This window comes from Syngnathus acus, chromosome 13 (assembly GCF_901709675.1).
Source record: "Syngnathus acus chromosome 13, fSynAcu1.2, whole genome shotgun sequence".
NCBI classification, from domain to species: Eukaryota; Metazoa; Chordata; class Actinopteri; order Syngnathiformes; family Syngnathidae; genus Syngnathus; species Syngnathus acus.
Genome location: NC_051098.1, coordinates 10,271,477 through 10,292,771, shown reverse-complemented (window position 1 = coordinate 10,292,771; position 21,295 = coordinate 10,271,477). Strand labels below are relative to the sequence as shown.

Here is a 21,295-nt window from a genome sequence, read left to right as displayed (position 1 = left end):
CGCTCTTTAGGATATGATTAAAAGTTTAAAACTATTTGAAAGTTTGGGACGGAAGAACCAGAGACAAAAGTAATGAAGATGGGGTTTGGGGATTAGTATTTCATCATGTCCCGAAATGATGTCGGCCTAATAATCCAATAGATCTGCTGAAGTATCAACAGGTTAATTGCAATAGATTGGAGATAAACAAAAAATATATATCACAGAATTATGCCATCTGATTACATTAGCATATTATATGAGTACTTGAAGTGATGAGAGACACAACATGGAATATAATGGTTGCCCAGCATAAATGTGTGGCCTGGCTTCAGTCAAAAGCAGCGGGAGGGAGTACAAGTGCAAGGGAGCAGAGAAAAACGTGCACGCTGACATGAGGTACATGGCCGTCTCATTAGTAAGAACATTGACAGAAAGTCCTTCCGTGTCGCAGGCTCAAGTCAACAGGTCGGCGCAAAGACACACAATGGCAATTATGGGTGTGACAACACATTCCCACGCCTCATGTCATGTCATCTATGTCAAACGTGCGCACATACACGTCCCCTCACTGCACACCCATGTCCAGAATAACATGGAGACGAGAGTCAAACATGTTTAACCTTGGTCATCTCTGATTTCTTCTATCCTGTTTTCACACTTCTCCTTCCTGCTTTCCTTCCTCCAATTATTTCTCCCGTATTTTTTCCTTTCTGTCCTTTCAACATCATAATTTCAATTATCTGTGTGTATGTTATACAGAATGTTTGACAAAAAAAGAAATCAGTACTGCTGTCAGAGTGCCTCCTAGTGTAGATGTAATAAAACTACACTTAATAAAGAAATGACATTGATAACAGTATTTATTCATACATGATTTGTTTATTTAAAGTATATTCAATGCCCAAAACTGGTTTCAGTCTGGTCTAGAGTCTGAGTGCTTCAGATGGCAACTGGTTTTAACTTTATGTGACACATCTGCAACAGTGACAAAACAAAACACTTGTTTGCCACTCTCTATGCAGCTTGAACCACAAAAAAAAAAAAAAAAAGGGAACTGCTTTGGAGGTTTTACTGACATTGTCGTTGTTTACAACGAGCACCGAGCAAAAAAAAGAAGGGCAACTTCTGCACTGATCATTTGAATGCGCCACATCAATTACGACATGACTCCACCTGCAAAACAAAAACTTTAATGTCATACAAGGCCGCCACTTTCTATTTTACCCACAAAATAAGTGGTGCAAAAAATGGATGGATGGACAGCTCACTATCGGAATACTAAAGAGCACACTGTTTCCATATCAAAAAGAGGCGCCTGCCTAAAAAGGGCGTGAAACAAAACATAAGATCTTCCTTTATTTATCCCACACAGGGAAATTCCATCTGCACCCCCACAAAAAAAACAGGCCAAATATAACACAAAGAAAAAAAAAAAAAACAGGGGAAAGACAAACAAGAGGGTCGTTTCATCTACTGAGAGACTGGCAATAACTAGGCCAGATTTAGAGAATTCTTTCTATTTTCAGTCTGGTGGTATTTGCTGTTGGGTGAATCTTAATGTCTGTATAAGTTGCAGACGTTGTGTTTAGTTCTACAAAGTCTTTACTAACAGGAAGAAGCATTTGCATGCATTTCCCTATATTGAGCAATAAACATGAGGTCAATGGAGTTTTGCATTTTTGCTTTTATATTTAACATTAGTATTATTTTTAAATGATACAACAGAAGGACAGCTTTCAAAGTGGAAGCGGTTGTAAATAATTGAGAATATTTTTTATCTCCTCTCCATCTGTTCATTACTATTTTATCATTTATATTTATATATAAAGTAGATTTGTACTAGCAGTATGTTTAATAAAGGCTTCCTTATACCAAACGTTTGACCCATATATATTTCAAGTAAATTCAAAATCTAAAGAACTGAAAGCTTCCCTCGTGTCAAAAAAACTAGTTAAACCTAATTAGCTGTACCGTATAATTTGAAATATTTTTTTTCCCTATTTGTCGGACAAACTGTTGGGCAAATCCTGCCTCTTGCCAGACTGAAGAGCACAACGTTCCTTTTTATTTAGTAGGTTATTTATTTTAAACTCTTGCCTTGGGCAACTTTCTTCCTTTCCTGAGCAAACCATTTCGAAAACAGCATCAGTCCATTTGCTATACAGCTGACCCTCACTAAAGTTGCGGGTGGTCTGGGCCCTATCCTCGTTAACTTGGAGAAAAAGGCCAGCTTCACCCCGGACTCGTCGGTAGTCGATCACAGAGCTAAGAAATAATGGGGAAAAAAATGTAACTCGAATATCTGACCATTTATAAATTGACATTGACTTATTTCATATAGTAGTATATTGGTTGTTGTTTTTTTTTTTCAGTGGACTGCACTGGATAATAGTCTATTACTAGCTAGTGTACAGATTGTATTGTGAGAGTACATAGCAAATCCTCTGGAGAAGACAGATTAAAGAAGAAAAGTCCCTGCGATTGAAAGTTTTTATCTTGTGATTACTGCAGCCTGGCCCTTCCTTCATATTGCCCTCAGCGTCAACTAATGACAAAGTGTGACAAAGTGGATGGAGCAGTGCGAGAATGCAGTGTGTGTGTGTGTGTGTTGTGTGTGTGTGTGTGTGTCATCCAGCTCAAAAGTGCTCGTGAAATCATCCCCCTATATCACTTTCATTTTGAGCCCTACAGCTGTAACCTGTGCACCATCCATTTTTCATTGTAAACACAGTTTCCATCCACTGGCAATGTTTCTCAAGTATGTGTTGTGACAGTGGAAAATGATTTGTGAGTGACTCTTGTGACCTCCTATATTACATTCCCCTGCCTCGGGATCAACACCTGCTTCCTGCAACAGATAAGCAATGTGTAGAGGTATTCGCACCAATGATTGGAACACGAGCAAGGTGATGTCATTATCATCCCCATGGACGTATATTTAGAGTGGCAGGATAATGACACTAGTAAACACACACACACGTACAATGGAGGCACTGATGCAAATATTTCCGACCATGCATCATTCGTGGCATAAAAGTTCAGCCTTTGCTCAACACGTTGTGCACATTTTTTTCTTTATTATCTGTCTGAGATCAACTAATGAGGAATCCAGTATTTGAAACCAACTGCTGCCATGGCAACGTGACCATAACAATTTCCTTCTCCTTTCATCAAGATGCCCTCTCTCGCTCCGGAAACTCTCAGTCCCCTAATCCATTCGGATTTCCTTTTGCTTCGCTTTTCCTTTTCACTCCTTCTTTTGCCATTTTTATAAGTTTTGATGTCTTGTGTTTATCCTTTTGTGCTTGATGCATAGAGTAAAAGTCTGAATTAAAAGATAGACATTAAATACACATCAACACTCTGAAAATGCAATTACAGTATTCATGTGTTTAACATGAGCATCAAAATGGCAAACAAGATTATTTAATTGAACATGACGATTTGATCGTGTTTAGTGGCAGAGTTCCATCCTCTGTGATCTAAAACCAGGTAATGGAGGGTTGGAGTTTCTGCAAAATTGGACCCAAGACCAAAAAATGTTCGCTGGTCTGATATTTGGATGGCCAGGTCAGAACTAGGTGTAAATAACTTGAAAGCATGCCTCAATCCTGCCTTAAGTACTGTTTCACTCAGGCTGGAGGTGATGGGGCATAGTAACGGTGCAGGAAATATTTGGGGCAAATCAGAACCCTCTGCAGCTAGAAATTTACCATCGTTTAACTGCCAATTACATATTTTTGCAGGCCACAGTTAAATTAACAATCATCTGTCAATTCAACAATTCATCATTGCATAAAAAAAAGAAAAAAAAAGTGTCCTTTACATACTCTTATCTTTATCACAGCTTGCTGGAAAATGTCATCAGAAAAGATTAAGCATGGAGGCATAATTTGCAACAATATGCTGGGAAGTCATTCTGAAAATCACATAACAATAGGTGATTTTTCTTCATTTTTGATCCATCCCTAATTAAGCAATCACTGTCATCAGTGTCAGAGGCTACTTATACACCACAGCTCCCTCTCCTGGTCACCCATTTGAAACCAAATTCAAATAATGCCACAAATTAGCATCGCATGATTGGCTTTTGGTACCTCCTGTCCCCAAAGTATTAAACATTCTGTCGCACCTTTAAAGTATGACTTCCAATCTATACATAACTGCCCATAAATGTTGCTAAAATACACAAAGCCACCGCTAAATTTGCTCCCTAATGTGCGCTTAATCTTACAGAGGGCAAAAGAGGAGGGCTTTAAAGGATTGTCTTGCACAACATTGCAAGGATCACAATAATAGTGCTTAGTTACAATTGTTGCTAATGGACTGGTGGAAGGGGGAAAAAAAACATCTTCTTTCAATTTTCCCTAGCCTCCATTTTCATGGACCACTACGTGGATTTGACAGTTTTTGTACACATGATTTACTTTGTGGAAAAGCTCACCCAATGGTGACGATTGTTTATTTGCAGTTTGTTTTGGAGGGTTAGTAACTTTCCCGAAAACACACACGACATGGGGAAGGACATTTCAGTCTGAACCTCAGGTGGGCTCTATTTGAGAGTATAAACAGGCTGACAACAGATTCCCAAAGCAAGAGAAACTCACTTTCCTTAGCTTGTGTTTATCTATTTCCTTATCCACTTTATACTGATCTCTCTTCTTCTTGCCCCCGCCCCCACTTAATCACCATACTAACGTCTTTTTCTTATGTACATAGCATTTATTTACTCAGCTGACAACGCCTGACATTAATGGAAACAGTGGCAAACATTGATGAAGAATAGCGTCTCGAAGAAACTAAGTACAAGTATGACAATAATGACATTACCTTCCTTTCTCAAATCTTTAGGTTGTCCATTACGGTGGTAAAAAGCAAAGATGCATCGTAGTGAATTATATCGTTAAGTTTTATCTTTGTCTCCCTAAAACTTTCACATAGATTTTCAAGGATGTGCTTACAGTATTTCCAACAAACCAACCTTCCGTGTATCAGCTGCACTTTTTGTTCATGCAGAGCTCAAGACTATGACGATTTTATTTCCAGCTTGTGTGGATATGTTTTTGGAAGTAAGATCATTTTAGTGGTGATTAGAAATCACAGCAATCCCAAAAAGATCCTAATTTAATGCCTTCCACAAAAGAAAATAGAGATGTACTGGACAAGCTGCTGTGTCTATCTAGCCGGACAACTTTCATTGTAATAAATTTTAGCATTATTATGAGAATAATGGTTAAGCTTTTATGACTTGAGCTATTAAGTCCCAGTCATACATTGGGACACACCAGCAATTGTTGGTAATAACACATCTGTTTGGGTCTCGGGCTTTATACCACCAGCTGCTGGTGCATCATGTGAAACAGCAGTCTGGTTATTGTCCTTTTGTGCAGCCAGTCCGTAATAAAATCCATGCATGCTTTCAATTTGATTCTGCAGTTCGTGCTGTGAATATGCATAGAGAGCTACAAAATGCCAGGTAAAATCATGTCATTTGTGCAAGAAGACAATTTAATGTGTACGTCTGGAATATGCAAGAGGTTTAATACCGATGTCCTATAGGCCACGTGGCATATCATTACTAATTAATTGTTATTATTATTAATGTACCAGAGAATAAAATGTGTGTCTGTATCTGTTTGTCCAAGTAAACAGCGTGGTGGCGTTTGGAGCGATAAGGCTTCAGCTAGTTTGTTGGTTCAGTGACTGTGTGGCTCTGCCGATAAGAACGTGAGCCAATGTGGATGGACAATCATTGCTCAACAAATACATGGCAAGACAATATCCGCTAATGTTCAAAGACATCAATAACAGTTAAGCCTGAGTGAATGCGTAACCTGAATTTTTCTCGGAAAGATCTCAAGATTAAAATCTGACAATACAAATCGTGTGATCAAGCCTAAATAGGATCACGCAATATACTGTACACTCATTGAACCATCGTGAAAGTGGTATGGGTGATTCTCAGAATGTATGGTCCAGCTTTCTTCCCTCCACACTCAATCACAACTTTTATATATTTACAATATTGCAGACATACTGAAAAAATAAAAGACTTTGCAAATGTACCTAATTTTATGGATTAACAACAGAAACATGATTTCTCCACTCTAAGCACACCAAAATGATTATGAAGGCTGCATCCTATGGGTCATCAGTCCCAAAAAAAAACTTTGCTGATCCAACAAAAAATGATGTAATAATCTCCAATGACTTGTGTTTCAGTAGCAAAATAAAAAAAAATGCTAGCAGCCATGATGTAATCTTTTTGGAAGAAAAAGCAGGTCAGGGAGGGCCATGTAGAGAAGGAGAGAAAATACGAGGAAAATAGAACAAAGGTCCGCACAAACCTAACTAAAAGAGACGGAAAAGAGAAAGCAGAAGCCAGGAGCAAATTTAATAAACATTGAAAATGATGAAGCAAGGATAAGACTCCAATAATGATCTATAAGACCAGCACCACACAGAGAGAGAAAGAAAGAGAGGAGAAAAAGAGAGGAGTCATTGAAGCGAGACACAAAAGAAGTATGAAATGCGGGATTGTGGAAATAGCAGGATATGATTCACATAAGTCCCAAAGGACCCATGGTACACAACAACTTCTCTTACTAATGCACAAATAAATCTGTCAGCACACCATATTTGGCTCATGCACACATAATCTGCCATCCCTTAAAGGGCCGGCATGATTTGCCACGGCACGGTAAAGAAGCTGAGCGAATTTGGCAGCTATAGTGATTTACTTGCACTCATCCGGAATTATTGAGTCCAGTTTCACTTCATCGCTAGCACTTAAGTCTTCATTAACAATGACCAGAGACAAACTCTGGCCACGGGTGCACTGCATGTAATAAAATATCCAGTTAAGATAAGCACAGCCAATTGCACCCGTCGTTTTTTAGACACTTCGCTTCATCGAATGAAATTCAGTGTGTGAGCCTGAGTCTTTCTGTCAGTGAGCTGGTGTGTGCGTTTGTTCACACATATGTTTGCATCATTGCTGTGATATGCGATGGCATTTGAAGAAAATCTGACCCGGTTGACGTGACTGAAGGTCAATAAATGCTAATAGCCGCACGCCCGCGCCTACATAAACGTCAAATAATACTCACAATATAAATTCTCTTTCCTAACTTAAACAGAGGCCAACACAGAGGTTAATAATGTGTTCAAACGTCGTATGCTGGGAGTCATTTGTCTCCATTAGTTTCCTGAAAGGGACAGCTTGCTGATAAGCAAAGGACTGGCATTTTACACAGTCAGAGCCATTTATTATTAATAGCTGTCATTGAATTATGGAGTAAGGAGGGGGGGGGGGGGGCAAAAAGAAAGGGAAGCTCATTTGAAAGGGAGATGATCAGGAATAAGCGATGACAGCATCCTAAAATCCGTCCAAAAAATGAACTTCAAACTATTTACAATTCAATTTGGCACCTATATTGTAGTGACTACGCTCAAAGAAATTTCAATAGATTACATAATTCATTATGAAAACATCCCACTTTAAATGATAAGGATTAGCTTGTGTGTCTGTGGTCATTTGAATCAGTAGGGGATTTTTATTTTAGACTCATTCCTATTCCCACAGAATTGTGCATGCTCAAAGTAATAATTCATGACCTGTTCGAAATTAAGGTCATGAGAAAACATGACCACATAACTGCACACCACACGCATGACCCCTATTGAGTTATACATATTTGAAAACCAGCAATTGGCTTGCGACCAATCTAGGGTGTACCTCACTTCTTGCATGAATTCTGCTGAGATAGGGTCCAGCTCACCCGTGATCCTATCGTGGATAAACAATATAGAAAATAAAAGGATGGATATTTAAAATCCTGCTTCAATGAGACACTGGCAAACCTCATTGAAAAAAGAAATGGCTATGTATCTATCCAAGATAAATAATTACAATATATCCTGGTCGGTCAAACCCAATCCGATGCAGGTCACCGGTCCTAGAAAATATAAAACCTTTATTAACACTATGTTTTGAGTTACAATATAATATTCATACAAGCATAAAAAGTTACTTGGGTATAATAAAACTCCATACAACTGGGAGTAGACTGCTGAAAGTGGTTGACGTTATGCGTGACACTTTCTTTATGGTCACATACACCAAGTGCAAAAAAGAAGTTGCTGCAAAGCAAAACATGCATCTTTTAAACGCAGCATAAAATGTGATGGCGCATGAAGAACACCCGAGGTGGTGATTAACATACAGGTGATTAAAGTACACAGAGTGAGCATTACAGTGTGCACTCGAGCGGATTCTTTTTACAGTAACACGGCACACAGCTGTTTTTGCAGGTGCCTTTCTCTTTTTTTTTATTACTGACGACATCCTGTTGTCACCATCATTGTACTATAAGGAAATATTGCATAATACTGGAAAGCAAGCACAATGGTAACTATATTGCAGCTTATTTCCATTTGAGGTGCTATGGTCATCCTTAATTCGCTCTTTGCCATTTATACCTTCGATTGTAGACCCGAATTTTTTTTTGTAAATGTATTTACTAACTGCAGTCTCGCTGAAAATAAGATGACATCTTCCACAATCTCATGGTATGTTTTTAGAGGTGTTTGCTTGTAAGCACAACAGTATCATAAACTGCTGACAAAGTAGCTCCAGATGGCATTAAAATGTTTAGCGCAGATGAGCACACATTGAATAGGAACAAACCTTATTATATGACCGGTCCCAATAAGAGAAGAGAAGCGGGAAAAGATTTAATGACTGTAAAACAGCTTCCAAACCGGGCTGAACAACCCCGCCAATGCTGCACACGTTACAATAACAGCACCAGTGTATGTAGCATGGAAACCACTGTTTGTGTCAGCACTGGTGTCTGGTTGCTGGTCAATTAGCTTTTGCTGTTGTCTAATGGGTTTGTGCGTCCTTCCTGTTGGGGAGTGTGATGGAAGACACAAGCTACCAGTGGCTTCAGCATTAGCACACAAGCACGGACATGTGTACACAACTGTCAGGAAACGATTTGGGAGTTCACTAGGAGAGCTGGTGGTTGTCGGGGAGTATGGTGAAATAGCCATCTCGCTCTACTTACTTCCACATCATATCCATAATTGCCACCATTAAGAAAGATGATTCCTGGTTGGCTTACGGGTGTCCATTGTTTGGATTTTAAGACTCAGCGGAGATGAGAATGTGTTATTCCACATGGGTTTGTTTATAAAGTAAGGCCCATTTTAATTGGTTCAGGGTGTATCCCTCAGGGAAAGTAGAATATGAATGGAAGAGTAGCTAGTCTATTTTTTATTTCATAAAATATTATTTTAAATTGGAATAAATAAACCATGTTACACAGTGTTATGGGGAAAGTTATAATAGGACATAAATGAACTACTCAACAGAGCATTTGCACAATCAGCTCTCGATTCAACAGAGAAACCATTAAGAACACACAGCGCAGCAATAGGAAATAATTAGTACAACAAAAACTAGCACGAAAAACATCACATAATTATGGGATTGCTCATGTGGTAACTTTTATAATCAAAATAATTTATCATCAACAGTCAGCTTAAAAAGAAATAGCGAGTTTGGCTGCCCTTCATAAAAATCAGCCCGAAAAGAAGATTGCAATGTGCAATACTCACAAAATTGTTTAGCAGTGCTATTAGAGCGCCGACAAACATGTCTGAATATGCCCTTTCACCCCTCTGGATCATATCCAAATAAAAGTCAATAGAATTATTGCTTGACCTCATAAAATAAATCTTGTATGTAAGAAGGAAATCAACAGCTTTAGACAATACTACCAGAGTGCCACCAAATAGTGAACAATAATTGGAACCACCAATAATAATAAAGTCATACAAAAAATGCGACTAAATCAAAAATCAGTTTCTGCTTCCACCATGTCGTGAACTATGAGAGGAGCCACTAAAACTGGCTGCAAATCTGTGTTCATGCCCACAACGGCGCAAACTGCCTGTTTCTAACTGCACCAAGCTACAAGTGGAAAAAAATACTAACAAATGGTGGAGCTTGCCCGCGGGCACAAATATAAAGCCCTAGATGGTAACAAGGGTTAACTATCTTTTTACAGTTGCTTATGTTAGATCTTATTTAACTCATCTTGACTAGAACAGATTATTTCTAGAACATGTCAAAAAAACACTTATTGATTGCTTTTATTCTTAGGCTGGCAACTCCCCTCAGCCACTTAACACTACTGGAAATCAAAAAAATTATCAATTTTCCAAATGTCTCCTCTGGTTTATTGTTTGGTGAAAGGTGTGGTGTCTGTCACTCCTCTTTTTAGTCAGCTCCCTGTGGTCCACTACCCAGTGTTCCAATTTGGGAAAGGTCATTCAGCGTTCAACTATAAATAAATGACTAAAGGGACTCAACAATATAGTAAATCAAGAGCATGAGGAGAGAGAAAGTGTGTGAGCGTAAGGAGGCAGATGGAAGCAAATGAGACCAGAGAGGAGCGGGATGGAGCTCGCAGGAGAAAGAAAGGGTGGGAGAAAGCCTACTTGGTCTCAGTTGTAATGTATTATGTATCAGAATGGGAATGCCAGCAGGAAGCAGCATATGAGGTTGGGTATCATGTGTGAACAAAAGGTTTTTTTTTTGGTTTTTTTTGCATAATATAATCACTAAAGCAGAACTTCACTGGTCACTTTTTTTTTTTTTTTTAATTTAACTAACCGGAAATTATAAATGTTGAAGTAAAATGGGAGTCACATGGTGTCACCTACACTCCTTTGAGAGACAGAAGCTGTGAAATGTAGCAGATCACAATTTAAAAATATGGAAAGGGTGACCGAGACTGTCAGCTGTCACTGCCATTGGGTGGAATTTATACCTCAGGATTTAAAAGGTGTTAGAGGAATTATGTCACTCGAGATGTTGCTATAATGGTTGAGTGACACCATATTATTCACCCTGAACAGAAAGTTATCCAAGCTTTATCTAGATTGTAAGTAGTAAGCTGACACAGAGGCGCTGAGGTGGGAGAAAGAAGCTTTCATGTTTGTTATTGATTCAACCCAAGTGAATATCAACCCGGGAAGGAACACAAAAGTGTGTGTGTGTATGATATCATCAAGCACCACAGAGTGCAGATGCTATAAATGCTACAATATGAACCCTGAAGCCAAAGAAATACATATGGGGAAAAAAATAATTTTGCCAAATGTTTATTTTTGATTGATAAATGTAGATCTGATCAGAACTCAATCACTACTCTCTTCAGACTTCTGCTTTCCTCTTTTATGCTCACATGGAAGTATACAGAAACAGTTCAGACAAAAATTGTTCAAGAAAAAAAAAAAAAGACTCTTCACCCAAGAGCAACAAAGTTAGTTTGAGGATGAGAGCTTTCTCCTGACTGGCCACTTTAAATGGTTTGTGGCAGTATAACATTTCAGACAGCCTATTTAGAAATAAACAAGCGGTGCCCCACTGATCATGACATGGAAAAACTAACAGTATGAGATTCAACCCCTGCTGAAAAACAATAAAAGAGGCAGACAAAAAGAAATGGTGAGTAGGGAACTATCACACTGTGGTATAATGCCAAGCTTCACAAGGTGTTTACTTTCCGAGAGCAGAAGCGATGAAAGCAAGTGTGCCACCTCTTAAGACATGAGTTCAATATGTTCCTCCACGAGGACACCCTTCAGAGAAAACTTTAGAAAGGCAGAATGGCGCCATCAAAAACTTAAACTGGCCTATTTCTCTTGAGAGCTCTCAATAAAACTCTCTCCATGTCGACTTTGATGTCGAGAAAGACCCGACATCACCGAGAGGTAAACACCTGTGAGCTGAGCGTGGAACAAAAAAACCAAAAACAAAGCGAAACACAACCGCGAGGAATCAGCGGTAGTAACACCTGCTCTAAGCACAACACAACAAATAGAAAGCAAATCAAACACATGTTTTAATGTGTTCCATTTATGGAGAAGAGTTCAACTTCACAAACGGCTATATGGACATTGGTGCAGCCATGCTTCAATAAATGTACAGTACATAGAAAACACTGCCAGACAGCCTGCTGGCATTTTCTTTGCTTGACTTGACGAGAAACTTGAAAGTAAAGCAAAGAGAGAAAAAAAGAAATACGAGCGACCAGAAGATGGAAACGGAAGAGACAGAGAAAAAGAGCCTCTGGGGAATTACTGCGAGTGTGTATGTGCGTGCAATTGTGCATGCATGTGTGCTTGTGCATGTGTGTGTAACCCAGGGCAATAGTGTGAAAAGTCACCCCAAAGCGTCATTGATGACAAAAGATGAAATTAAAAAAAACGGGAAGTGACATGCTGACATACAAAAACCACAATCAGATGTAAATTAACTACCCACCCAAAATTCAAGCCACCAGAGGGAACTCCGGGACATCCTCACTCCAAATACGTGTGTGCGACTCACACGGCCGGCTTAATGCTTGCTCTGCAGGTCTGTCTACACCTCATTATCTTTGCACAGACCCTTCTTCAGATCACTGCACTATTTTGGTAATGATAGAATCATGGGCACGTCACATCGTTATAACAGTACTTCTATTTGCCCGTAGGGCCATTTGTACATTACTGATATCCATTAAACTCTACTCATATGTTCATCATCTTTCACTTCAGCACATTTCCTTATAGTACAGTAACCGACCACTTTATTGGTGCTCCTAAGGGGGTTAATGGTATCGAATTAAACCAGCATTTGACGAAGCGCAACAACATCCATACCATTTTTTCTGCTTATCGTCTGTCACCAAGGCAGTAACCAATACTATGTTTACACTAATGTTCCAGGCGGAACCCAAATGTACTGCTCTGTGGATTTAGGCCTTTTTTTTTTCCCCTCTGTATTCAGCCTTGCCGTGTTTTCATGGTCACAGGCTGCTGAGTCCCGAAGGCTAAAATGTGCATGACTGTTCAGCCAGAAGTTTAACGAGATGTCCCGTTAGTGTCTACCAATATGTTCTCAATGATGGCGTCCTTCACTTTTGTCACATTCTGACCAAGGTCTGACATGTTTTTTTTACATTCTGTCAAAAGCTATGAAAGAATCGGAGCATATATGTGGCTATGGCAGACTCCTGCTGGGACATGCTAGACCATACGTGTCAAAATCAAGGCCCGCGGGCCAGATAGGGCCCACCAAATCATTTAATGTGGCCCTCGAAGACAAATTGTGCATCAACTTCATCTACAGTTACAAATCGCCTTCACTTTTAAAAAATACAGATATTGCTAGCAATTTTTGTTACCATTGATCTTTTAAAAATATTTGAACTGTTTTTACTTGTCTCCGGTTTCAAACGGAGTTACTCATCAGTTTGTTGACGTTCGTAATGACCCTCCGAAGGAAACTATGACTATGATGTGGCCCGCGACAAAAATGAGTTTGACACCTCTGTGCTAGACCATAAAACATTTCACACAATGGGCACAAAGAGTCAGACCAAGATTTGTAAACCATCATTTCAGCATGCGCCATGATTGAATGCGGTTACTTTACACTCTAGCTTGCAATTGGGAAGCGTGACAAAGCGTGGAAAAAAAAAAGTGAATCAAATATGGCAAGTGTGATGAAACTCGAAAGGATAATGAGATGCTAAGGAAATTCATATGCTTCCCCTCCAAATCCAGACCACCTCCAAGTTTTGTTTCGCCGTATTACGTGATGTCAGGTTTTGTTGCAGTCATCAGGTTTTAATAACGGGAAGTACGTTTCTCTTCTGCACTGTGACTTTCATTTTTCTGACATCTGTGCAATCATGGCCCATCACAATTGGCTTCCTCCCGCTACATCCCCCCGCATTGTGTCAAGTCCTTCTTTACCGTGACCTGAAATGTTTTGTGACAGAGTTAAACAATACAGCGAATTCAAAAGCACCTGTGTTTGTACGTGAACTGGAAATGTAACCGTTTTGTTTACTGATAAAAATGGATAACATTTTAATTAGGACTAGTTCGGTATGGCCATCAGTCAGGTAACCTGTGACACTATCAGTTGCCAGGCAACATTCTCTTTGGATGAAACACCTGCCCATTATGTATCGGACCATCTCTGCAAGCTACTCTTTGGATGAAACACCTGCCCTTCATTTGTCAAACTATCACAGCAACCTTTTTCTGTCACGCCTGTCAGTTTCCTCGTGTCTGGCTGCTGGGATTTCATGGGCGGAAATTGGTCACTGGTTGGAATGAAGAAATGTCAAAGAAGATGGATGATTAAAGCGAGCGGCAAATAATCTGATAAACATGCAGTGTTTTGTCATCCGGAAATCACCAATGGAGAAATACAACCGGTGAGAGGTAGACAACATCCTATATGTTAATTGTGTGGATTGGCAGACTAATTACAATAACATATGTATGTTCCGATATTATGTTATTATAATATTATTTATGGGCTGATTTAACATTTGACATTTTTGTAACTGTAGGCATCACAACGCTTCTGAATGCCACAGTGACAGCTTGTCACTTATCTTTAGCTCAGCGTGTGCCAAGCAAAAATATGTGTATATATGTTTAAACACACACACACACTTACACTATATATAAACATATAGAAACATTCTAGTTGAGGGCGTGCAACAACAACAACAAAAAGACAACTGATATCACATTAAACTTTCACTCAGCATGTATGTGACCAAAAACTAATAAAGTGAAAGTAATAACAGAACTGTCAACAGCACGTAGAGTGGAAAAAAAATGCAAATTGTGAAAGTAGAGTGGAAGCAAACCATACAAGATCATTCATGTTTACAATCTCCACCCTTGATTGCTGGAGGGTTTTAGGGCCTGTTTGATTGAAATAAAATATTGTTCTCTTGACAGTGGCTGTCATTTTAATCTCTCTCGCTTTTTATCAGCGGCTGCTTCAATGAACATTAATTGCTCAAGGCCACTTGTAAACTCTCTAAACAGTGGGCCAGACACGTGAGAGCTACTTTGACCCTCTCAGTTTGCCAGACTAAAATAACATGACCTTGACCCTTGACAACGCACAGCAACATCTACACATTGTCACGAATATTCTTTACACAGAAGACATGTTTTTGTCACATTATACCATGTTGACTTAAAATATTTCCTCCAAATCTACACATACAACTGCCTATAATTTTTACGGAGTACCTGCCAATCAGAGCAAATTACGTACACACACACATGCAGTAGTTGCTGACAAAATCTTCCAAAATCATTGAGACATAAAGTTGCAACAGATGATTTGATTTCTAAGAAAATCTATACTAATCCACTACACAAGCATTCACGTGTCAGAGGGTTGTGTGTGTGTGCGTCTGTGTGTGTGTGTGTGTGTGTGTGTGTGTGTGTGTGTGTGTGTGTGTGTGTGTGTGTGTGTGTGTGTGTGTGTGTGTGTGTGTGTGCGCGCATGTGCATGTGTCAACAGTGTATCGAGATAAGAAAGCTGCCAGCAGATTCTGGCGCTTGGACCCCTTGAAACTGTCAACCTCATTTCCTGGTGACACCTGCAGACACACACACATTACTATATAAATGGTAGGCTACTCGTTCTGAACCTTCCCTCTTGGCCCATTACGACAATAAATCTGGAATATTCTGAAGCCAAACTGTAACTCTCGCTTCTTTCTTCAGATTAGGTTTACTTTACAAGGTGTGTGAGTAATTTTGTGGTGGGCATGTGGTTTCTATTTTTGTGTTGAACACGCAGTAGAAAGCACAAAAATTTAAATAAATACAATTTGTAGGACAACACACACAAGCCTGAAATAATGGCACACAATGGAAAGCAAATGCTGCCAAATACAAATAATGTTGTTATACTTTTGTAAATTGAGTCTTTATAGAGAAACACAAAAATAAACACTCATTTGGATTCCATCATCAGCAGGAATAACACAATTCAGACTGCTGAAAATGCTTCCGAGTCAAAACATTAATTTGCCATTATTGGCTTGGATTATTTGTTCGTTGACTTTTTTGTTTTTTTAGCTGCAGTGCAAGTGGGGGTAAAGCTGCTCGTGGCTTGCTGTATTTCCTCCATGTCATAATTGGAAATACTTCGGTCATTGGTCAAGAAATGACACTTGGCTTGAATGTTAAATGCTATTACATTACCACGTCTAGATTAAGGCACGCACATTGCAGACCTGTTTGTGAATATATTTTAAAATGGAAAATACACATTTAAGGTATGGCTGTGAGGAGACTCTGTTGCCAAAGCTGTCTTGTAATGGTCCTCAGTGGAATGTTTTTATGAAATATTTTGCTGCCAACATTGTTTTTGTAAGTACATATTATAGCTAAAATAGGACATGCACAGTTTTGATTGAACAACGGGGATGTAAATGCAAGTCTATAAAAGCTTTTCAATCAAAAGTTTTGTTAAAGTGTTCTATTTTGTGGATGGATGCGCGCAAACACACTCTGCCTTTTCTTTCACTCACAACATCTCTCTCTTCCGGCTCTGTCACTTTTTTTCACTCAGAATATTTTAGTATTGATGAGGCCATTACGGATGATAACACACCAATGTCAGCATCTTTTTTTTTCTGCTGTCAAATAGACACACAAATATATGCCCACTCATCAGGAGTCAGGTTACAACTATTGCTGTAAATGTGTTTGTGTGTGCCAAGTGTAGAGCAGAGGGCGACTTCCTGGCAGTCATCCAATAAATAATGATAGTTTACGAGACCTTTTACATACACACCTAGTGGCACGAGAACACAACATCAGTAGGCTATTAAGATGAAGAAAATGACCACAAAACATTTCAATTGAACTCAAGTACCAACTACTGCCAACAAATACAAGATCCAAACCAAGACCATAAGCATGTGTGCAAGTTTTGAAATTTCCGTCAATTGCATCAATCCGTTGGAATAATCAGTCTCACAAATCAAAAATTTATAAAGATTGAAACGGACCTTTAGGAACTATTACAACCTAGTTGTGAAACAGAATATGCTTTAAATGGACCGTGTTTCCCCCATAGCATATGCATCTCATAAAATATTCAAACGGCATGCAAACTGTAGGGATTCCCAACATACGTAACATTTGCTCTCAAGTAATATAACAGCATCATTCCTTGTGACCTTCAGTGTCATCCAGTCAAAGCAATTTATGCTCAAGGGGAGCAGGTATAAGATCCGCTACGCAAATTAATTGTAATGTCAGGCCTGGCGCATTTCATTATTCCTCAGGAAATCTGCTTGCTTCAGGGAAGGGTGGTGCAGATGATACTTGCTACTCAGCAATCCCCAAAACATGTGTGCTAAACTAGGGCAACTCCAAGCGAACACCAGGGGTTATTGAAAAATCCTAGAATAGGGACATCAAACCATGTTATGAGGAAGCCTCATAAGCATACAGTATTTGGCGAGTGTGAAAGACGTTTGATCAGCCTCGTGCTTTGATCGCGACAGCTCACCTGAATCAGAGCAGATGCCTCCATTCATTTAGGAGCAGGTGCTTCACAGGAGGATTTCATGCAACAGAAATTGTGTTTGCCAACAGGAGGGATTTATTTTAATAATCTGTTTAACACATTGCCTTGACATTGTCAATGTGTGCCTCTGAGGAAGAGCAGGCCAAAGTAACAAACATTAAAAATAAACTTGTCTTCAACAATGACAATCCACGCATCATGGGAACGTCAAATTGCTGGTGACACACCCACTAGGGCACCATCGCCATCGCACTGCTGGGAAGTGAAAATTTAATTGAATTAGGAGTTTGCGTAATGTTTTCCACTGTTCTAAAACAACTTTCTGGAACATTGTGGAGTGTCCATCTATGTAGTAGATGAAGAAGTCACTATTGAGTAGGCCTGGCTGGCTTAAAGGGACATGTAGAATTTTTCAAAACCTATTATTTTCAATTATTTGGGGAACAAAATTCTATCACATCAAGGTATATGAATAAATAATTGTATGTCTAGTAATTGCAATTATATTATATGGGTCACGCTATTACTTACAGGAGGTTGACATATTTTGCTGTGATCTTTATGCTACGGAAACCCAAAGGAGACAAACTTGACTAACGTACTTCCTCAACCTGCAATAACCACAGCCTGGATAACTTTCTCGTCACTTGAGGGAACACTACAAGTTGTTTGTGATTAACTTTTTCTTGCACTTCTGCTCAAGAAATTGTATTGCAAAGCGTGATGACTACGCATAGTAGTGTGCGTGCTTCAAAATGCATGCGCTTTGAACTTGCATTGTTGCATTCTATTAATTCACCCCTAGATGGCATTCAAAAAAATTCAACACACTGTCTCTTTAAAATATTCATTTGACTTTATTTTCACTTAATAGTTTCAAAATGTCAACAAAGGCAGCACATTGTTTTGATGGCGTAAAAAATAAGCAGCCGTTGCCAGCTCCAAAACAATATGAGACATTTTTTCTTGATTCGCAATACGATCATGAATTGTTAATGAAAAAAGTGTTTTTTAAAAGTGTTGAACAAGTATTTCGAATTTGTTCAGTCTTTATTAAAAATAACTTACATCGGTTAAACAGTGTATAAGCGTTAATGGTTCTGGTATTATTGAACCAATATAGCCTGTGGGACTCACGGGAGTGATAAAAGTCACAGAGTAGACTCTGTGGGAATATTTGAGGGGTGACAGAGTGTGATGCGGAGGCTTTATGGAGCTGACAGCTGCCCTCGCAACTCACATGGTGCTGCTGTCAGGAGGGAATAATGACAGCCGATCAAACTCAACACTCCACCAGCAGCACCACAAGTGCAGTCAGCCTCCTTGGGAGACATCCGAGGAAGTAGCAGCGACACAAAAACACGCACATCGTAGTGGCTGACTTACATGTCGGTGGACGGCGGTTGGCTACGGCAGAGCAGCGCGTGTCCGCACGCTTGTCCCATGGCGCATCCTGCCTCGCCACCCCGCTTGACCCAAAACAGCTGCAGTCGTGGAGGGCGAAGAGGAGGATGGAGGGACGCTGGACGATGTGTTTGTGTGTCTTCCTCGCTTGATCGCCTCCTCGTCGCTGTCCACCTCTTCTGCCGGAGAACGCAGGCTTAGTCGGGACCGGGTAACTAATATTTGAGCGCTTGTGCACGAGGACATGAAGCGAGAGAGAGAGAGAAAGAGCGAGAGAGGGAGGCAGAGATAGGGAGAGACGTTCACGGCAGCATGGAAGCGTCAACCACCCTGCACCCACTGTCAATTGTGCTGGAATAAAAACAAGCTGCCACGCACAGGCAGACAAGCGCGTCTTTGATTTTTTTCTTGCACGGAGTTTTCAACTGTGACAATTCCAAGCTTCTGCAATCCCCACACAGACAAATGTCTTATCAGGTCCTGCCAGCAGCTTTTCATTAAACCACATGTTGCACTTGACTCATACATGAGTGTGTCAATTATGCAGTATAAACAGGCCGTGGTCCTTTTTACGGGCTCTCCAAAGCACAAACGCACATTTACAAGACAGCCTCTTCCATGCTGACTGTTTTGGAAAAATAAACTCTAAAACTAAAACATTGGTTCCCAAAGTCACCGTGGGATACGCATTTCCCATTTTTAAATATGGTTATATGAGAACAATGGAAATATAGATCTTGTTCAAAAATATGTTCAACTTAAATATTGTTGAATATTATCAACCTGGACTACACAATGTTTACGTGTTCAAAGTGCATTTCAGGGCAAATTATTAGTGAACACAACTGCATAGAGAAAAAATAATAAAGCGAAAATTGTCATAGCTTTGAACTTGCATTTGCACCTTTGCTAGTTTTCTTTTGTGCTGCAGAGAAATGTTACATGGTCTCAAATGAGTTTGAATATGCAAAAGCATATCTCGGGGCATGACATACTCGAGGGGTCAGTACACAATTACTAACTGTCTAGGTCTAGGAGACCCAGGGGTCACCAGCGTGCCCAGTAGCCGGTGAGGAGCATGTGACACGAGTACCCCGCTGGGCTGTTCGAAAAATAGCTCATCAGTCATAAGACATTGGTTACATTTCCATGGACGCATTAATTCAGATTTAAAAGTTTGGTCGGAATAAAAACACTTCATGTACACACCCATCCCGTTACGAATATTCTGACTGGATCAAGCCAATTCCTATCAAGATTTTATTCCGAATGGCTATGTTTGTATGTCTTGGACTAAAATTATGATCAGATGCACTATTTTCTTGGAGACTAAAAATATTGATCTGACGAACAAAGCAATGTTTTGTTGACACTATATTATGCGGTTGCTTCTTCTAATACCATTTCCGATAGATTTGCTATTCTGTGCATTTCCAATTACTCCTCCGATTAGACCTCTAGCACATCCTGATGTTCAAACATTGCTTGAATGGCATCTCTGTCTGCCTTAAGTTAGTTCTGTTGCATCTGTTCATCATCATCCTCCTCCTAATCATCTTCTCGGTATGATGGGATCCCCCACGAGTTCCCCGCATTGCTCCACCAAACTTCTCCCTGAGCGATCAGCTAATGAGCCGTAATTGCAAACACCTGAACTAAGGTTTCCCGATAATGTCGCCGTTGTTCAGCGTCTGTCAAATGAATAACGGGATGTTTATAGCAGACCTTTTATTTTATTCCCATTTTCCCATGTCTTCTATGGTCTCATATTTCCCGTCAGAGTTGGAAATAATAAACAAAATGTTCGATGAGAGCTATTGGACAGAGAAATTAATACCTATTGCCCAATTTCCCGAACTAACAAAAATCACAGATGGCTGTGGGTGTGTTTTGGATTTTTCTTGTCAGTGAGCAAAGCGTGGACATGTTTGAATTCACACAAGGTCTCAGAAGACACTGTTAGCGCGTCTGAGAATAAACTTGCGATTCTAGTTTCTTACAACTCTAATTCCTGTGTTAAGTGTAATTATTCGACACGCTTCATTTAGGGTGCAGCAGACCGTGTGGTTATTTTTAAATTGTTGAGTCTGGAGGAGAGTCGAATCATTATCTAAATAAATCAAATTGCATGTTTCCCAGATGACATTAAAAGATGTAACTGAGAAATACCTGAACAACTCCAAAAACAAGATCAGAATAAAAGTTCTTCTTAAAAAGAGAACAGAAAGACTTATAAAAAAAAAACAATTGGCACAAGTCTACCGAGGTGTGAAACAAATACAATTCCTCTCTTCCCTTCATCTCTTTCACAGCAAGTGGGCGAGTGCGTGCGTGTAAAAAGAACTGGAAAGGCTTCAAAGCCAAATCCAGATACAATGAGGATGTTGGCGTGATTTTAGGCTTCATGAAAGAAGGGCTTCAAAGTTACTTAAGTGATTGTCTTTATTCAATGATTAAAATCTTAGGAGCTCAATCAAGGAG

The 21,295-nt window shown here is 39.6% G+C and overlaps 1 protein-coding gene across 1 annotated transcript in view; it reads right to left on the bottom strand.

The window, feature by feature from the left end:
* LOC119132023 (cGMP-dependent 3',5'-cyclic phosphodiesterase) overlaps positions 1 to 19,044 on the bottom strand; it is a 90,143-nt gene extending 71,099 nt beyond the window's left edge. The window contains exon 1 of the mRNA XM_037266888.1: positions 18,797 to 19,044. Coding sequence (XP_037122783.1) covers positions 18,797 to 18,855 — 59 coding nt within the window. The 5' untranslated portion in view covers positions 18,856 to 19,044. The remainder of the gene's footprint in view (positions 1 to 18,796) is intronic.
* Positions 19,045 to 21,295: the final 2,251 nt, after the last annotated feature.